Source organism: Sebastes fasciatus, unplaced genomic scaffold (genome assembly GCF_043250625.1).
Source record: "Sebastes fasciatus isolate fSebFas1 unplaced genomic scaffold, fSebFas1.pri Scaffold_44, whole genome shotgun sequence".
In the NCBI taxonomy this organism is placed as follows: Eukaryota; Metazoa; Chordata; class Actinopteri; order Perciformes; family Sebastidae; genus Sebastes; species Sebastes fasciatus.
In genome coordinates this window covers 35,447-55,455 of record NW_027428232.1, presented here as the reverse complement: position 1 = coordinate 55,455, position 20,009 = coordinate 35,447, and the positions used below count along the sequence as shown (strand labels likewise).

Sequence of the window (20,009 nt, the reverse complement as noted above, 5' to 3'; positions counted from 1 at the left end):
GCAATGTGATAATAATAATAATAATAATAATAATAATAATAATGATAATATAGTACAACAATATAACATAGAATATCAAATGTAATATGGTATAGCATGGTACAGCATATATATGGAAGAGGTACTCCATCACTTAACTGCAGTAAAAGTAGTAATACCACAGTGTAAAATAATATACATTATATTCTTCTGCATTTATCTATAAATAAATAAATAAAATAGAAAAATAAATAAATAAAATGAATAGTTTTACTCACACTGTTGTTTGTTTATATAACAGGAAGTTGAGTTTATAAATAAAAAGCTGGTTAAAGTCTCTGTGAGTCCGCAGCTGAAATATATAAATACATAAATACACATAAATAATATAAATGTATAAATGTGTGACATCACTGATGTGAACTGCTGTCTGGGACTCTGCTGGTTGCCAGGTTGTGAATTATCCCCTCTGATGTTGAATTTGTGTTTTAGTGTTGGAAGTTTTGTGATGGGGGGATAGAGCCAACCCAACCTGGCAACCCGTGTGTGACAGTCCAGCTAGCAGCTAACAGTTAGCAGTTAGCAGCTAACAGTTAGCATCATAAAAGTCAGACGGAGTGACGCAACACCAGGAAACCATGGGTTTTACAAAATAAAAGCACAGTTCATTCAAGTCGATTTCAATTCGATTTATTTTTTTAAAGCGCCAAATCACAACATCTCGAGACGTTTCATTCTGTTCGTTTATTTCATTGTATTTCTTTCTTATGGTCTGAATATACTGAAGTAAATTAATAAATATTAATACAGATAAATATTAAATACTCATAGATAAAAATATAAAATAAAACCAATCAAATAAGTACATAAATTGTTACATTATAATGAAAATAACACAAACTAAATAAATGAATTATGATTATCCTATCCCACCTTATCTTATCTTATCCTATCTTATTTTATCTTATCTTAATTCATCTCTAAAATCTAATTTTTCTAATCAGTACTTGTACAGCATATTTGTATCTTTTGTTTAATTATTAATGTGTTTGTCAGATTCTTATTTTACTCTTTTTTAATTGTATTAATTGTATTTCTTTGTATTTCTGTTCTTTTTGTGCTCTATCATGTGTTCAGAGCCAGCCTGTGTTTTATTGTGAAGGCTCTGGCCGGATGTGCCTCGGCCTCGTTCTTCTTCTCTTCTTCTCTTCCTCCGTTCAGAGACTCGGAGACTCGGAGACGGTTTTCTCTCCGCTGATGTGCGTCCCGTCCCGGATCAGACCCACTGGACCCGTCCGGAGGTCCGGAGGGCTGCAGCTCCACAGAGAGGAGCGCTGAGTCTGCGGGAGGAGGATCTGCTGTAACCCGGGAGGAGAGAGAGGAGGCCCCGACGGACCTGGTTCTGTTCTGACCCAGAAACCAGCCCTCCAGCCGGCTGCCTTCAGCTAGAGACCCGCTGGAGGCTCCGGAGGAACCAGGCTGGACCCGAGGAGACCCAGGACCGGGACCAGGAGACCAGAACCGGTTCCGCCCAGCAGGACTACTGCTTCTGCTTCTGTGATTATTAACCAGACTCAGACTCAGAGACTCAGAGACTCAGACTCAGAGACTCAGAGACTCAGAGACTCAGACTCAGAGACTCAGAGACTCAGACTCAGAGACTCAGAGACTCAGACTCAGAGACTCAGACTCAGAGACTCAGACTCAGAGACTCAGAGACTCAGACTCAGACTCAGACTCAGAGACTCAGACTCAGAGACTCAGACTCAGAGACTCAGAGACTCAGACTCAGAGACTCAGAGACTCAGACTCAGAGACTCAGACTCAGAGACTCAGACTCAGAGACTCAGAGACTCAGACTCAGAGACTCAGACTCAGAGACTCAGACTCAGAGACTCAGAGACTCAGACTCAGAGACTCAGAGACTCAGACTCAGAGACTCAGAGACTCAGACTCAGAGACTCAGACTCAGACGGATCCTCGAGTTTAAATATAATATAATATATAATAGACCTGCTGGAGGACCAGAGAGCTGCTAGCTGCTGCTAGCTCCTCTCCCCGGTACCCTGTATCTGGTACCCGGGCTCCGGACTCTCTCTCGGTACCGTCTCAGCATCTCTCTCCGGATCCCTCCGGGTCTAGAGAACCAGGAGAACCAGGAAGATGATGGCTGCAGCTCTCATCAAGGAGATCGTGAGCAGAAACAAGAGACGATACCAGGAGGACGGGTTCGACCTGGACCTGACCTGTATCCTTCATTTAACCTGCTTTAACCCGGTTTATAACCCGGTTCAACCTGCTTTAACCCGATTCTACCCGGTTTAACCTGCTTTAACCCGGTTTATAACCCGGTTCAACCTGCTTTAACCCGGTTCTACCCGGTTTAACCTGCTTTAACCCGGTTCTACCCGGTTTAACCCGGTTCTACCCGGTTTATAACCCGGTTCAACCTGCTTTAACCCGGTTTATAACCCGGTTTAACTTCCTTTAGCCCGGTTTAACCCGGTTCTACCCGGTTTAACCCGGTTCTACCCGGTTTATAACCCGGTTCAACCTGCTTTAACCCGGTTTATAACCCAGTTTAACTTCCTTTAGCCCGGTTTAACCCGGTTCTACCCGGTTTATAACCCGGTTCAACCTGCTTTAACCCGGTTCTACCCGGTTTACAACCCAGTTTAACTTCCTTTAAACCGGTTCAACCTGCTTTAACCTGGTTAACCTCCTTTAGCCCGGGTTCCTTTAGCCCTGGTTCCTTTAGCTTGGGTTCCTTTAGCCCGGGTTCCTTTAGCCTGCTTCCTTTAGCCCGGTTCCTTTAACCTGGTTCCTTTAGCCCGGTTCCTTTAGCCTGCTTCCTTTAGCCCGGTTCCTTTAGCCTGCTTCCTTTAGCCCGGTTCCTTTAACCTGGTTCCTTTAGCCCGGTTCCTTTAGCCTGCTTCCTTTAGCCCGGTTCCTTTAGCCTGCTTCCTTTAGCCCGGTTCCTTTAACCTGGTTCCTTTAGCCCGGTTCCTTTAACCTGGTTCCTTTAGCCCGGGTCTCTGTGCAGAACTCCATTAGATGATGTAGTGGTTTAACGGTGCTGTCCGTGTGTGAGACAGTCTGAGCTGCTCTTCATCTAACGGTGTAATAACGTTCATTAGAACTGTTAGAACCGGGTCGGTGCTCGTTAACGGTTCTAAACCGGTTCTATCAGTCGGTAGAACCCGCTCCGGTTAACGGGCAGGTGTGTTGACATATTCGCCTTTAATTGGCTTTTTTTTCAGTGGAGTTCGTAGTGCAGTTTAATGCCTGCAGACAGAGACTGAACCGGGACTGAACCGGGACTGAACCGGGTCTGAACCGGGACTGAACCGGGTCTGAACCGGGACTGAACCGGGTCTGAACCGGGTCTGAACCGGGTCTGAACCGGGACTGAACTGGGACTGAACCGGGACAGAACCGGGACTGAACCGGGACAGGACAGGGACTGAACAGGGACTGAACAGGGACAGAACCGGGACTGAACAGGGACTGAACAGGGACTGAACAGGGACTGAACCGGGACAGAACCGGGACTGAACAGGGACTGAACAGGGGCTAGACCGGGACTGAACGGGGACTGAACAGGGACTGGACCGGGACAGGACCGGGACTGAACAGGGCTCTGAACCGGGACTGAACAGGGCTCTGAACTGGGACAGGACCGGGACAGGACCGGGACTGAACAGGGCTCTGAACTGGGACTGAACCGGGACTGAACCGGGACTGAACCGGGACAGAACCGGGACTGAACAGGGACTGAACCGGGACAGGACCGGGACAGGACCGGGACAGGACCGGGACTGAACAGGGACTGGACCGGGACAGGACCGGGACTGAACAGGGACAGAACCGGGACTGAACAGGGACTGAACCGGGACAGGACCGGGACAGGACCGGGACAGGACCGGGACTGAACAGGGACTGGACCGGGACAGGACCGGGACAGAACCGGGACTGAACCGGGACAGGACCGGGACTGAACAGGGCTCTGAACCGGGACTGAACCGGTTCGGGACTGAACCAGACCAGCTACCGGTAGCAGACGGCCTCCAGTCCGTCTCTAATGATGTGATCCAGATGTGTGGGGTGATTTGTCAGCAGGTGTCTGGTGGACTCTGATTGGTCTCAGTAGATGATCACATGACTTCACCTGCTCAGGTGGTTCAGCTGTTTATTTCTAAACTCTACTGCAGGTAGCAGATGCTAACAGGCTAAGCTAACAGTGTCAGTGTGGTTGCATCAGCATCAGACTGAGCAGCTACAGCTGACACCATAATCAATAATCAATAATCATAACTATAGAACATAGGAATCATCCTACATTTAATAACAAATAAAACTGTTACTAACACTTAGTCATTATTATTTATTAATAATAAATATTAATAACTAAATCAAATAAACCAAAAGTCCAAACTTCTCTGGTTAAATGGGAATCCAGATGTTATTGATGATGTTCCTCCTGTATTATCATTACGTTCAGAAGACTGAGCATCACAACATGAAGAACATCTGGATTAGAACACATTCAGTCTGCTGTTAAACATGAGGAACATCTGGATTAAAACACATTCAGTCTGCTGTTAAACATGAAGAACATCTGGATTAGAACACATTCAGTCTGCTGTTAAACATGAGGAACATCTGGATTAGAACACATTCAGTCTGCTGTTAAACATGAAGAACATCTGGATTAGAACACATTCAGTCTGCTGTTAAACATGAGGAACATCTGGATTAGAACACATTCAGTCTGCTGTTAAACATGAGGAACATCTGGATTAAAACACATTCAGTCTGCTGCAACATGAAGAACATCTGGATTAAAACACATTCAGTCTGCTGTAACATGAAGAACATCTGGATTAGAACACATTCAGTCTGCTGTTAAACATGAGGAACATCTGGATTAAAACACATTCAGTCTGCTGTTAAACATGAGGAACATCTGGATTAGAACACAATCAGTCTGCTGTTAAACATGAAGAACATCTGGATTAAAACACATTCAGTCTGCTGCAACATGAAGAACATCTGGATTAAAACACATTCAGTCTGCTGTAACATGAAGAACATCTGGATTAGAACACATTCAGTCTGCTGTTAAACATGAAGAACATCTGGATTAGAACACATTCAGTCTGCTGTTAAACATGAAGAACATCTGGATTAGAACATATTCAGTCTGCTGCAACATGAAGAACATCTGGATTAAAACACATTCAGTCTGCTGCAACATGAAGAACATCTGGATTAAAACACATTCAGTCTGCTGCAACATGAAGAACATCTGGATTAAAACACATTCAGTCTGCTGTAACATGAAGAACATCTGGATTAGAACACATTCAGTCTGCTGTTAAACATGAAGAACATCTGGATTAGAACACATTCAGTCTGCTGCAACATGAAGAACATCTGGATTAAAACACATTCAGTCTGCTGCAACATGAAGAACATCTGGATTAGAACACATTCAGTACCCGCTTGCTAGCCTCTGTGGCTTCTAGACGCCGTCAGTAACGTAAACATGGCCGTTGCTTAGCAACGGTTTTCTCACCACTTGAAGACCGAACATATCGGGTACACGACTTCTCGTGCTGTAAACACGAGCTAACGAGTTTCATTTGAAAGAGAGAAACTCTTCGTATCGCCCTCACAACTCCTCCGCTGCATTGTGGGAAATGTAGTAAATCAACCTAAACCATAGGATCAAACTAAAAACATGGATCCTTATCAGAGCCATCAGATATCTATCCCAACATCATCGCGATGGGTTTCCCCGCCGAGCGTCTGGAGGGAGTCTACAGGAACAACATCGACGACGTCGTAAAGTGAGACGACGTTCATTAATACTCTTCTTCATCATCATCTTCATCATCATGTGTTTATGTCCAGAGTGTTGACGCCGTCTGTCTCTCTCTCAGGTTTCTAGACTCAAAGCACAAGAATCACTATAAGATCTACAACCTGTGAGTACTGATCTTTCTGTTACCGTGGTTACAGGGGGGTTCATTAATATGCTAGCTGTTAGCCGTTAGCTCCTGCTGAGAGTCGTTATGAGAACATCTGTCTGTGTGTCCACAGATGTGCGGAGCGACATTACGACACGTCAAAGTTCAGCTGTCGAGGTGAGATTGTTTATTAATATGAATAATTGTGATTATTGATGGATGAGACGCGGTCAGGCGTCAGGTGAGCGCCGTGTCTCACCGCTCTGTCCCGTCTCGTCTCCGTCAGTCGCTCAGTACCCGTTCGAGGACCACAACCCGCCCCAGCTGGAGCTGATCAAGCCGTTCTGCGAGGACCTGGATCAGTGGCTGAGCGAAGACGAGCAGCACGTCGCCGCCATCCACTGCAAGGCGGGAAAAGGTCGCACCGGCGTCATGATCTGCGCCTACCTGCTGCACCGAGGCAAGTTCCAGGAGGCTCAGGAGGCGCTGGACTTCTACGGAGAGGTCCGCACCCGGGACAAGAAGGTAACGGAACCACGAGTCAGAGCTCAGAGGAAGATGATCTCTCCTGACCCCCCCCATCAGAAAAACATCTGTAATATAATATAATATCAAACAGAAGCAAGATGGAGATGATCCAGTAGTGCGACCAATCAGAGAGCTTGGGGTGGGCGTGGCCTCCACTACAATATGGTCATCAAACAGTAGTATAATCAGCCAGCGTCAGCTAGCCAGCATCAGCTAGCCAGCGTTAGCCAGCGTCAGCTAGCGTTAGCCAGCGTTAGCCAGCATTAGCCAGAGTTAGCCAGCCAGCGTTAGCTAGCCAGCGTTAGCCAACCAGCGTTAGCCAGCGTCAGCTAGCGTTAGCCAGCCAGCGTTAGCTAGCCAGCATTAGCCAGAGTTAGCCAACCAGCGTTAGCCAGCGTCAGCTAGCGTTAGCCAGCGTTAGCCAGCGTTAGCCAGCGTTAGCCAACCAGCGTTAGCCAGCGTCAGCCAGCGTTAGCCAGCGTTAGCCAGCGTCAGCTAGCGTTAGCCAGTGTTAGCCAGCCAGCGTTAGCTAGCCAGCGTTAGCAAGCGTTAGCCAACCAGCGTTAGCCAGCATCAGCTAGCGTTAGCCAGCGTTAGCCAGAGTTAGCCAGCGTCAGCTAGCGTTAGCCAGCGTTAGCCAGTGTTAGCCAGCCAGCGTTAGCTAGCCAGCGTTAGCAAGCGTTAGCCAACCAGTGTTAGCCAGCGTCAGCTAGCCAGTGTTAGCCAGCCAGCGTTAGCTAGCCAGCGTTAGCAAGCGTTAGCCAACCAGTGTTAGGCAGCGTCAGCTAGCCAGTGTTAGCTAACGCTGCCATGGTTACTAACAGAGTAAAGAGGGCTACTCTGCAGACAGCCACCAGGGGGAGATCCAGATGTTCAGGAGGTCTGGTCTCAGTCAATGGTGTGTGTGTGTGTGTGTGTGTGTGTGTGTGTGTGTGTGTGTGTGTGTGTGTGTGTGTGTGTGTGTGTGTGTGTGTTCAGGGCGTGACCATCCCCAGTCAGCGGCGTTACGTCCTCTACTACAGCTTCCTGCTGAGGAACCAGCTGCTGTACAAACCCGTCGCTCTGCTCTTCCACAAGATGCTGTTTGAGACCATCCCCATGTTCACCGGAGGCACCTGCAGTGAGTCCAACGCACATCTGTCTACAGCGTCACACACACTCACACACATCCACAGTGAGTCCTGATGGTGTGTGTGTGTGTGTGTAGATCCTCAGTTCGTGGTCTACCAGCTGAAGGTGAAGATCCACACGTCGAACCCCGCCAACACCCGGCGGGAAGACAAGCTGATGCTGTTTGAGTTCCCGCAGCCACTTCCTGTCTGCGGAGACATCAAGGTGGAGTTCTTCCACAAGCAGAACAAGATGATGAAGAAGGTGAGGAACACTCACATCTGTCCCACATCTGCAGCCCTGAGACAACAAAGACACCTGACAGATATTAAACCTGTTTCCTCTTCGTCACTGTGAGAGGAGTTAATGACCAGAGACACACAGGAAGTAGTTCTTTACAGACCAGACACAGACAGGAAGTGGTTCTGTTGACCCTGTCATGTTGTGTCCCCTCCAGGAGAAGATGTTCCACTTCTGGGTCAACACCTTCTTCATTCCCGGGCCGGAGGAGAACCTGGACAGGCTGGAGAACGGCAGCGCCGGGACGCTGCGGGAACCGGCCGACAGAACGCAGCAGAACCCGGAGAGGATGATGATGATGATGATGACGGGAGGAGAACCCAACGACAGGGACTTCCTGGTTCTCACGCTGACCAAGAACGACCTGGACAAGGCCAACAAGGACAAGGCCAACAGGAACTTCTCCCCCAACTTCAAGGTAGAACCTTTATAGTCCGCTCAGAGAACAGAACCACAGGAAGAGGTTCTGCTCAGAGAACAGAACCACATCAAGGTAGAACCTTTATAGTCCGCTCAGAGAACAGAACCACATCAAGGTAGAACCTTTTATAGTCCGCTCAGAGAACAGAACCACAGAGAGGTAGAACCTTTATAGTCCGCTCAGAGAACAGAACCACATCAAGGTAGAACCTTTATAGTCCGCTCAGAGAACAGAACCACAGAGAGGTAGAACCTTTATAGTCCGCTCAGAGAACAGAACCACAGAGAGGTAGAACCTTTATAGTCCGCTCAGAGAACAGAACCACAGGAAGAGGTTCTGCTCAGAGAACAGAACCACATCAAGGTAGAACCTTTATAGTCCGCTCAGAGAACAGAACCACATCAAGGTAGAACCTTTATAGTCCGCTCAGAGAACAGAACCACATCAAGGTAGAACCTTTATAGTCCGCTCAGAGAACAGAACCACATCAAGGTAGAACCTTTATAGTCCGCTCAGAGAACAGAACCACAGAGAGGTAGAACCTTTATAGTCCGCTCAGAGAACAGAACCACAGAGAGGTAGAACCTTTATAGTCCGCTCAGAGAACAGAACCACAGAGAGGTAGAACCTTTATAGTCCGCTCAGAGAACAGAACCACAGAGAGGTAGAACCTTTATAGTCCGCTCAGAGAACAGAACCACAGGAAGAGGTTCTGCTCAGAGAACAGAACCACATCAAGGTAGAACCTTTATAGTCCGCTCAGAGAACAGAACCACAGAGAGGTAGAACCTTTATAGTCCGCTCAGAGAACAGAACCACAGAGAGGTAGAACCTTTATAGTCCGCTCAGAGAACAGAACCACAGAGAGGTAGAACCTTTATAGTCCGCTCAGAGAACAGAACCACAGGAAGAGGTTCTGCTCAGAGAACAGAACCACATCAAGGTAGAACCTTTATAGTCCGCTCAGAGAACAGAACCACATCAAGGTAGAACCTTTATAGTCCGCTCAGAGAACAGAACCACATCAAGGTAGAACCTTTATAGTCCGCTCAGAGAACAGAACCACATCAAGGTAGAACCTTTATAGTCCGCTCAGAGAACAGAACCACAGAGAGGTAGAACCTTTATAGTCCGCTCAGAGAACAGAACCACATCAAGGTAGAACCTTTATAGTCCGCTCAGAGAACAGAACCACAGAGAGGTAGAACCTTTATAGTCCGCTCAGAGAACAGAACCACAGAGAGGTAGAACCTTTATAGTCCGCTCAGAGAACAGAACCACAGGAAGAGGTTCTGCTCAGAGAACAGAACCACATCAAGGTAGAATCTTTATAGTCCGCTCAGAGAACAGAACCACATCAAGGTAGAACCTTTATAGTCCGCTCAGAGAACAGAACCACAGAGAGGTAGAACCTTTATAGTCCGCTCAGAGAACAGAACCACAGAGAGGTAGAACCTTTATAGTCCGCTCAGAGAACAGAACCACATCAAGGTAGAACCTTTATAGTCCGCTCAGAGAACAGAACCACAGAGAGGTAGAACCTTTATAGTCCGCTCAGAGAACAGAACCACATCAAGGTAGAACCTTTATAGTCCGCTCAGAGAACAGAACCACAGAGAGGTAGAACCTTTATAGTCCGCTCAGAGAACAGAACCACATCAAGGTAGAACCTTTATAGTCCGCTCAGAGAACAGAACCACAGAGAGGTAGAACCTTTATAGTCCGCTCAGAGAACAGAACCACAGAGAGGTAGAACCTTTATAGTCCGCTCAGAGAACAGAACCACAGGAAGAGGTTCTGCTCAGAGAACAGAACCACATCAAGGTAGAACCTTTATAGTCCGCTCAGAGAACAGAACCACATCAAGGTAGAACCTTTATAGTCCGCTCAGAGAACAGAACCACATCAAGGTAGAACCTTTATAGTCCGCTCAGAGAACAGAACCACATCAAGGTAGAACCTTTATAGTCCGCTCAGAGAACAGAACCACATCAAGGTAGAACCTTTATAGTCCGCTCAGAGAACAGAACCACAGAGAGGTAGAACCTTTATAGTCCGCTCAGAGAACAGAACCACAGAGAGGTAGAACCTTTATAGTCCGCTCAGAGAACAGAACCACAGGAAGAGGTTCTGCTCAGAGAACAGAACCACATCAAGGTAGAACCTTTATAGTCCGCTCAGAGAACAGAACCACATCAAGGTAGAACCTTTATAGTCCGCTCAGAGAACAGAACCACATCAAGGTAGAACCTTTATAGTCCGCTCAGAGAACAGAACCACATCAAGGTAGAACCTTTATAGTCCGCTCAGAGAACAGAACCACAGAGAGGTAGAACCTTTATAGTCCGCTCAGAGAACAGAACCACATCAAGGTAGAACCTTTATAGTCCGCTCAGAGAACAGAACCACAGAGAGGTAGAACCTTTATAGTCCGCTCAGAGAACAGAACCACAGAGAGGTAGAACCTTTATAGTCCGCTCAGAGAACAGAACCACAGAGAGGTAGAACCTTTATAGTCCGCTCAGAGAACAGAACCACAGGAAGAGGTTCTGCTCAGAGAACAGAACCACATCAAGGTAGAACCTTTATAGTCCGCTCAGAGAACAGAACCACATCAAGGTAGAACCTTTATAGTCCGCTCAGAGAACAGAACCACAGAGAGGTAGAACCTTTATAGTCCGCTCAGAGAACAGAACCACAGAGAGGTAGAACCTTTATAGTCCGCTCAGAGAACAGAACCACAGAGAGGTAGAACCTTTATAGTCCGCTCAGAGAACAGAACCACAGAGAGGTAGAACCTTTATAGTCCGCTCAGAGAACAGAACCACAGAGAGGTTGTTAAACATGGAGGCTTATTCAATAGAAGGTTTACAGATGTTACCTTTGTGTTGACTCACCTGAAGCTCCTCTCAGATGGTTCCAATAAAGTCCTAATATTCTGACTTTATTGTGTAAATCTCAGATGTGTTTCCCTCAATGTGGTCCTAATACTCCGTAGTACATTGTCTCTTTGGCCCTCACTGCATTAGACTGATATACTATATACTGAGACTATAAACTGTGTTACCTTCATCACAATGATCACATGTTTTGCGGCTCCAGACAGATTTTGCTGTTTTTTTGCCTAAAATGTCTCTTTTGATAGTAAAGGTTGCTGACTGCTGACCCCTGACTCCTGACCCCTGACCCCTGAGCTAGAGCGAATGAACAAAGATGATACCGGCGGTCCAACTAGCGCCAGTAAAGCGAGGCGAAAGTTGCTTCGCTCTTGGTGTGAACGCGGTTTGTTTCCGCCCCATCAGGTCGTCACTAGTGGACGTTGTTTGTAAACGTTGTTTAGTCACTGGTTGACCGTCTAACCGTCTTCCTGTCTCCAGGTGAAGCTGTTTGAACGTCTAACCGTCTTCCTGTCTGTCCAGGTGAAGCTGTATTTCACCAAGACGGTGGAGGAAGGAGCCAACTCCGACGCCAGCAGCACGTCGGCCTCGGTGACGCCGGACGTCAGCGACAACGAACCGGATCACTACCGCTACTCCGACACGACGGACTCGGACCCGGAGAACGAGCCATTTGAAGACGACCATCACAATCAGATCACGAAAGTCTGACACACACACACACACACACACACACACACATACAGAATATATATATATATATACATATGTATATATATATATATATATTCTGTATATTTACACGCTCATGAACCCCACTGAGACTGGCGTGTTGTTAGCTAACGGGGAATATAACCAACGGACCACGACTGACCTACCTGCCCCCCCACCCCCCCTCCAATCTTCTGCTCAATGCACAGCTGGACAATCACATGACACGGCGGTCAGAGGCGAGGAGGGCTGGGGGGGGTAAAGGTGTGGGCGGGGCCAGGAGGCCGGGCGAACGGACAATAAGATGGATGAATGGACAGATGGGAGGTTTAAAGAATAAAACTTGAACAAACTGAGAGACAAGTAGACTTCTGTAGATGTTTGTTGGATGACCCCCCCCTCCCCCCCCCCGCGTGTCCTTCCTCCCTCACCAGTCGTAGGAAACTTTACGCAGACCAATCGGTTCCTCCATCTCTTCAACCTCCAGTTCCGTTAAGCTGTTTCCGAGAGTCGACTCTTCTCTCTGTGTGCTCTCGTCTCCTTGTCTTTAGTTAACAACAAGTTCTGAAGACCAAATTAAATCTCTTATTTCTTTATCGTTATAATGTGAAGTTCAACTGTTCTCTGAAACTGAATCTGGACAACCGAGGGGCACTAAAGGAGGACCAGCTTGGACCAGTTAGTGTAACGCCAGTTTGTACTGAGTCGGTTGGACCGGTCTGAGTTCGTCATGACTAGGGATGCACCGATACCACTTTTTTTCAGACTGAGTACAAGTACTTACATTTGGGTACTCTCTGATACCGAGTACCGACACGAGTACTTCTCTGTGCCAAAAGACCCTCGTGAACAGCCAGCTGGAGGGTGTGAGCGACACACGGCAGGCTGGGGAGTCCCGCATACGAGGCGGTGCGCCGCCACCGGCTCTAGGTCGGCTTGGAAAGGCTCGGGCAAAGGTGGCTCGCGGCCCCTGCTCCCGGTGCGACTGTCGGCCAACCGCATTGTACCTGATACCTGATACTGGTATCGGTGCATCCCTTGTCAGGACCTTAACTCTGGATCTTGTTCTGAGGGTTTTACACCGATTGTTTTTTGCGTTCTTGACATTGGAAACTACCAAAGAACTTCTGAGTCCTTCCAGACTAGTTTTTTTGTCCAGTCTTGAGTCATGTTTTGGACCAACTGGACCGGTCTCATTGCTGCAAAGTGTTTACTAGACTTTGGACCGGCGTCGGGTCGTAGCAGAGCACACAGAGAGAAGATGAGCCCGGAGAAGACAATGAGGAACTTGAACACACACAACCTGCAGTACAAACCTACTGTGAACAAAATGCTTTTTTCTGTCTTCAGTTCAATCAGCTTCAGTGTGTTTCAGTTCTACTCCGACTTCTATCAAACATTAAGCTAAACAACTGACCTGCTTTAAGCTACACACCTATTTAGGCGAACACACCCCGAGAACAGGAGTCAGGAGTCCAGAGCGCCTGGTTTCCGTTCATAAAGCTGCCGTTTGTAGCTCAGAGTTTCTCAACCCGAGGGGTCCGGACCTAACGTGGGTTTGCGGTCGATCTCCACGACGGATAACGCTGATAGATTTTTTTGTATTTTTGGGGATCAGCGGCCGGCAGATGTTGAGGAACTCTGTTCTACTGAGGCCTCTGTTTGGTTTCTGACATGATGCTCTGTATGTATCTACTAGTACTCTGTCCTAGTACTCTATTAATGGTTTTACTCGCTAGTACTACTTCTACTTGCAAACTGTACCTTAACGCCAGGGGTGACAGTTTGAGGATCACATTAGCAGGTTCGAGACTATTCAGTCTGGATTTAACAGAAGAAGATGAACATACGGGATGCTCTGATTCATCTGTTCAGATGGAGACCAGTTGGATCCTGCTCTTTGGGCTCTTACCCACTGGTTCTGATGTTGGGCCATGATTGGACTTAATGACCGCTATTTCAGACGAACAGGCACTGAAGTTTTCTAATTGATAAATCTAGAGACCACCTATAAAGTAATTTGTATTGAACAGCAGCCCGATCGATGGGAGCATCCCTGATGATCATCTGAAGGAACATCTGAAGTCCAGACCAGGTTTGGGTAGAAGTTTTAGTCCTGATGTGTCTGATTTCCGTCCTAACATTTGGTGCTACCACCTATCAGTGGCTCTGCGTTGGTCCTGGAGTTATTGATTGTCCATCGTAGGTGTTGGTATCAAGACTCTGGATCGGGTCTGTTGTCGATCCTTTAGGCCTCATCAAGATCCTGATCACACATGACGTACTAGAAAACATGAAATCCTTATTCTGAGAAGCTGTACGGACAGAACCGCCGACATCGTCGTTATAAAACCATCTAGAAGATGCTCATGTCTACAAGTACTTACATTTGGGTACTCTCCGATACCGAGTACCGATACGAGTACTTCTCTGTGTCTAAAGACCCTCGTTAACAGCCAGTTGGAGGGTGTGAGCGCCACACGGCAGGCTGGGGAGTCCCGCATACAAGGCGGTGCGCCGCCACCGGCTCTAGGTCGGCTTGGAAAGGCTCGGGGAGAAGGTGCTTCCTGGGGCCGTGGACAAAGTGTCACGGGGGCGGACTGTCCTCAGTGCGCCCCAACCGCGTCGTGCCCCCAGGGCGGGGCTCGGCCCATGTAAAAGGCGCCAGGGGTCTGCGGCGATGTCGGCAACCCACCCGACCCGTCTTGAAACACGGACCAAGAAGTCTAACGCACGTGCGAGTCAGAGGGTGCAAGCAAAACACTGTGGCGCAATGAAAGTGAGGGCCGGCGCGCGCCGGCTGAGGTGGGATCCTGGCCCAGCAGGGTCGAGCGCACCACCGGCCCGTCACGCCCACAACGTCGGGGAGGTGGAGCTTGAGCGCGTGCGATAGGACCCGAAAGATGGTGACGAGAGGTTAACGTCACGCTGCCGCAAAGTGGTATCGGGGCCACTGTATCGGAGACGTTTTGCGAGTACGAGTACATGAGCACAGTATCGGACCCGATACCCGATACTGGTATAGGTGCATCCCTATTCCAGATGTGTAAAAGAGGTTTGTCGACCCTGACAGAGCAGGGGAACAAGAGTTCTCCTCTGGGACTCTTCCCAGACTAATCCGACGTCCAGAGGACACTCGTCCATTCTTAGTCTTCACACTCCGAGCTGGAAGCTGTTTACTGAGCCTCTCTTGGTGAAGGTGCTGTAAAGGAATTACTCCGGTGTCCTTAAAGGAAGTGGCCTCAGAGTCGTAGGGTGTTTTTCTGCTTGAAAGCTCTTCACTTCTTCCCAGTGAGGTGTACCAGGCGGGTTGCAGACATCTGGATTGATGGCCATTTCCCTGGTTGGAAAAATGACCGAGCCAATCGGCGGGATTAAGAATGGGGACGCCAGATTCCAGAGCAAAAAAAATGTCCACAAAAATAAAGAGGAGTGTAGAGGAGATGTTTCCAGCTGTGCAGGTTGTTGTAAGTCAAGGAAGGATATTCAGGTTGTAAAGATCTGGATCACAAAAATAGGACTCCAAAGTTCTCGAAGGAACAAGTAGGAAAAGGCTCCAGCTGCTGATAAGGTTGTGTCCTGTGTGATCGCGTTCTTGAGGAAGCCTTGTAGTGCTTCTGACCAGCCGTCTTCGGGTCTCCAGTTCATCTTGTTGGGTTTTCGGTGCTAAGCTCGCCGGGTCCGACGCCGAGCCCTGTTGTCCATCTGTGGTGCTCTCTACCAGCCACGAGTGTTCGTCCAGTCTCGCTCTGTGACGCCAAGCAGCTCTGTCGTCAGCGTGGCGATCTGTCCACAGGCTCGGTTTGTGTTATTTTACAGCAACAACACACTTCCTGTCTCGAGTCCTGTCAGGTGCTGTCAAGCCTGGCCTCACTTCCTGTCATCAACCCGTTCAGACGTGACCGGTGTCGTCTAGACTCGTTAAAACCTGAACAAGTTCTCCCAGAAAACACGACTAACTACTGCAAACTGGTGTGGACTCCAAAACTGAACCCTATAGACCCTTTTAGTGATGACGTCATGATGAGGTCACGGAGTTAGCTGGAGGCTAACCAAAGGAAAGACTGGAGGCTAACGCTAGCAGTGGGCTAACATTAGCTGGAGGCTAAACAAAGGAAAGACTGGAGGCTAACGCTAACAGTGGGCTAACATTAGCTGGAGGCTAACGCTAGCAGTGGGCTAACATTAGCTGGAGGCTAACGCTAGCAGTGGGCTAACATTAGCTGGAGGCTAAACAAAGGAAAGACTGGAGGCTAACACTAGCAGTGGGCTAACATTAGCTGGAGGCTATCACTAGCAGTGGGCTAACATTAGCTGGAGGCTAACACTAGCAGTGGGCTAACATTAGCTGGAGGCTATCACTAGCAGTGGGCTAGTGAGATAGTTATCTAGAGACATCCAAAGATTTATACGCCCTCAATTTATCTTTACAGCGCTGCCGTTGGCCACCGGCCCGCTTGTCGGACGGCTGGCTACTTAGCGAGGAAATGAGTCCAACAGAGGACAGCGCTGAGTCACGGTCCCTCTGCCTCACTCCTCGCCGCTAGGAGACGACTTCACCGGGAGGAGAGCAGGCGTTAGCTAGCTAGTCAGGCTCCGGACAAGCTAGCTAGCTAACTAGTCAATTCTGTAGACAGACTAGCTAGCTAGCGTTTGCCAGCCGTGTCCTCCTCCTGCAGTAGTCTCCAGCGGCGTAGGGGTCGGCTAATCTGGTCCCGTTGGTTCATGTTAAACTTAACGCTCTGCCCACTAAAATCCGTCACCATGGTTACTAACAGAGAAGGAGTCTGATTGGTTAATACAACTTCATATTGGGAGGCTTGTTCAGAACATAAAAGAAAACAAAGCCACGCAGACGTATCCAAACACCCGTTAGCATGTTCCAGCCCCTGAACCTACAGTACCAGTACCGGTAGCGGTACCGGTGTGAACTGAACGGGTTTCAGGTATTTGAGGCCAGGCAGGTGCTGTCCACGTCTCCGACTGCTCCAGGTGCTCCATGTCGTTTTCTTTTGACCAGTTCAACCAGTCCGTCTGGAGATCCGGAGTTAACAGAACCAGTGTTGATTCAAGCAGACGATTATCCAGAACTATACGACGAAGGTCGACCCTGGTCCGTTCTGACAGATGTTCAGGGTTCTTAAACCGATCCGACACCTGGGACCCCTGAACCTCAACGTTTCACCGTCACTGAGTTCAGTACTTAAGATCCGTGGCGCTACCGGTGGTGAACCTGGCGCTCTGTTTTTGGTGTTTTAACGCTCCACTCTGAACCTTCAACAATCACCGTTAACATCAACAGAACTTCAGAACCTTCAGCAAGAACGTTTCCTTGTTTTTGTCCGTTTCAGCCGACCAGACGACGCTTTGACTCTTTTTTCTGTTTACATCACCAAACCTGCCAAAACGAAGCTCAGACCTGATTATCTTGTATTATTTTGTGTTTGTTTGTCGGTTAGTTTGGTTAGTTGACACGGTAAACACGGTCATGTTCTTTCTTCTTCTTCTTGGCTTAAGGTGCGGTCACATTCGCTCTACGTTCAACAGAACCTGCCCGCCACTCAGACCCGCGGCGGTGGTCTGGTAACAATAATGGCGTCCACATTTCAAACCTAAAACAGGAAATTCCTGGTTGAATCAGTCTTTTATTGAAGTGATTGAGAGGCGGAGCTAGTGTCGGTAGGACAGAGGCGGAGCTAGTGTCGGTAGGACAGAGGCGGAGCTAGTGTCAGTGGGACGGAGGCGGAGCTAGCGTCGTTAGGACGGAGGCGGAGCTAGTGTCAGTGGGACGGAGGCGTCATGTGACCGCACCTTTACTCGAAGCCAGCAACAGCTTTCTGCTTGTCAACGGTTTCACCTCAAACAACGTTTATTTGAACCGGCTCTCTGATGATGACGACAGATGTGGTTAAACAACCCGATAAACATTTCAACATGATTACCATTCGCTAAGCCCCGCCCCCCCCTTAGTTACTGTTGCTAACCAGACCACAGCACGCGTTCATTTTACCACAACAGAAGAACAGTATTTAAATGGGTCCTTTTATTTCTAACCGCCGTCGGTTTGAAAACGGTCTCTTTATTGATTTATCAACTAGCTAGCTAACGAGCTAATTAAGCTAACGTTAGCTCTACAAGGTCTCCGACTGACTTTTTAATGTTTCAGGCTGACTTGTTTTAAAACAACAACCCAGTAAAGAGGTCTTAAATGTGAACTTGATATCATGCTGACAGACTGATGCCGAAGCTAACCGGTCATGCTAACGGACTGAGGCCAAAGCTAACAGGTCATGCTAACGGACTGATGCTAAAGCTAATAGGTCATGCTAACGGACTGATGCCGAAGCTAACAGGTCATGCTAACGGACTGATGCTAAAGCTAATAGGTGATGATATCATGTTAACAGACTGAGGCCAAAGCTAACAGGTCATGCTAACAGACTGAGGCTAAAGCTAACCGGTCATGCTAACGGACTGAGGCCAAAGCTAACAGGTCATGCCAACGGACTGATGCTAAAGCTAATAGGTGATGATATCATGCTAACAGACTGAGGCCAAAGCTAACAGGTCATGCTAACAGACTGAGGCTAAAGCTAACAGGTCGTGCTAACAGACTGAGGCTAAAGCTAACAGATCATGCTATCGTGCTAACATACTGATGCTAAAGCTACAGGTCATGATATCATGCTAACAGGCTGATGCTAAAGCTAACAGGTCATGCTATCATGCTAACAGACTGATGCTAAAGCTAACAGGTCATGCTATCGTGCTAACAGACTGATGCTAAAGCTACAGGTCATGATATCATGCTAACAGGCTGATGCTAAAGCTAACAGGTCATGCTATCGTGCTAACAGACTGATGCTAAAGCTACAGGTCATGATATCATGCTAACAGACTGATGCTAAAGCTAACAGGTCATGCTATCGTGCTAACATACTGATGCTAAAGCTAACAGGTCATGCTATCATGCTAACATACTGATGCTAAAGCTACAGGTCATGCTATCGTGCTAACAGACTGATGCTAAAGCTAACAGATCATGCTATCGTGCTAACAGACTGATGCTAAAGCTACCTGTGACTAGTTACTGTTGCTGAGATATGATTGGACAATCACCGTTTGGGGGCGGGGTTTAGAGAACGTCACTATGGAAACTATGAAACTAAACGGATGTTTGATCAGGAAGTCTCGGAGCAGAATGTTGTTGTGGTTCACTTTCAGGTTTCAGTTTCAGTTTCAGCTCAGCGGTCCATAAACACCCCCCCCCCCCCCCTCCCCACGGTTCTTTTATTATTTCCCTCCTTCTTGTTTTATAATTAAATAAAAACACTGTAAAGGTGAATAAACTATTTATAAACACCTGCTGTTGTCTGTGATGATTATTTTAAGAACTACAACTCCCATGAGTCCGAGGGTGTCTAATTACCAGGAAACACAAAGTACAGCTGAGGCTGATGGGAAGTATCTAAGTACATGTACTCAAGTACAATTTTAAGGTACTTGTACTTTACTCTTTCGGCTACTTTCTACTTCTCCTCCACTACATCTCAGAATAAATATTATACTTTTTACTCCACTACATTTATTTAATAACTTTAGTTACTTTACAGATTCAGATTATTAAAACTAAATCAAATCAATTAATAAATGATGATGTAATATTATAGATTAAACTGCCAGCAGTATATAAAGTCATTAAAATGATGAAAAAATATCCCAAAAATATTAGTAAAGTATCAGACAAAACATTGTTAAATACAAAAAAATTTAAAATATCCTAAATAATATCAATAAAATATCCGAAAAAAGATATTATTAAAATATCTACAGATATGTTAAATTTCAGAAAAATAGTAATAAATTATCAGAAAAAAAGTAAAATAATGTAGAATAAACAAAATAAAGTTAAATACGCGAAAATAATATTCATAAAATATCTAAAAAAATAATTAAAAGGCGCTCCACCTTTACCAGCACCAATCATCAGAATACTACAATACACAGTCAAATAGATTACTCTGCACAATGAGTACTTTGGGTAGTAATACTTTTGTACTTAAGATGTTGAATGCAGGAATTTTACTTTTA

General features: G+C 47.2%; 1 protein-coding gene across 1 annotated transcript; it reads left to right on the top strand.

The window, feature by feature from the left end:
- Positions 1 to 1,687: 1,687 nt before the first annotated feature.
- ptenb (phosphatase and tensin homolog B) lies at positions 1,688 to 19,280 on the top strand. Its single transcript, XM_074628526.1, has 10 exons — positions 1,688 to 2,227; positions 5,747 to 5,831; positions 5,925 to 5,969; positions 6,085 to 6,128; positions 6,238 to 6,476; positions 7,458 to 7,599; positions 7,687 to 7,853; positions 8,047 to 8,307; positions 11,730 to 18,304; positions 18,346 to 19,280. The coding sequence occupies exons 1-9, from the start codon at positions 2,143 to 2,145 to the stop codon at positions 11,916 to 11,918; spliced, it is 1,257 nt and encodes a 418-aa protein (XP_074484627.1). The 5' UTR covers positions 1,688 to 2,142; the 3' UTR covers positions 11,919 to 18,304; positions 18,346 to 19,280.
- The last annotated feature ends 729 nt before the right edge of the window (positions 19,281 to 20,009 follow it).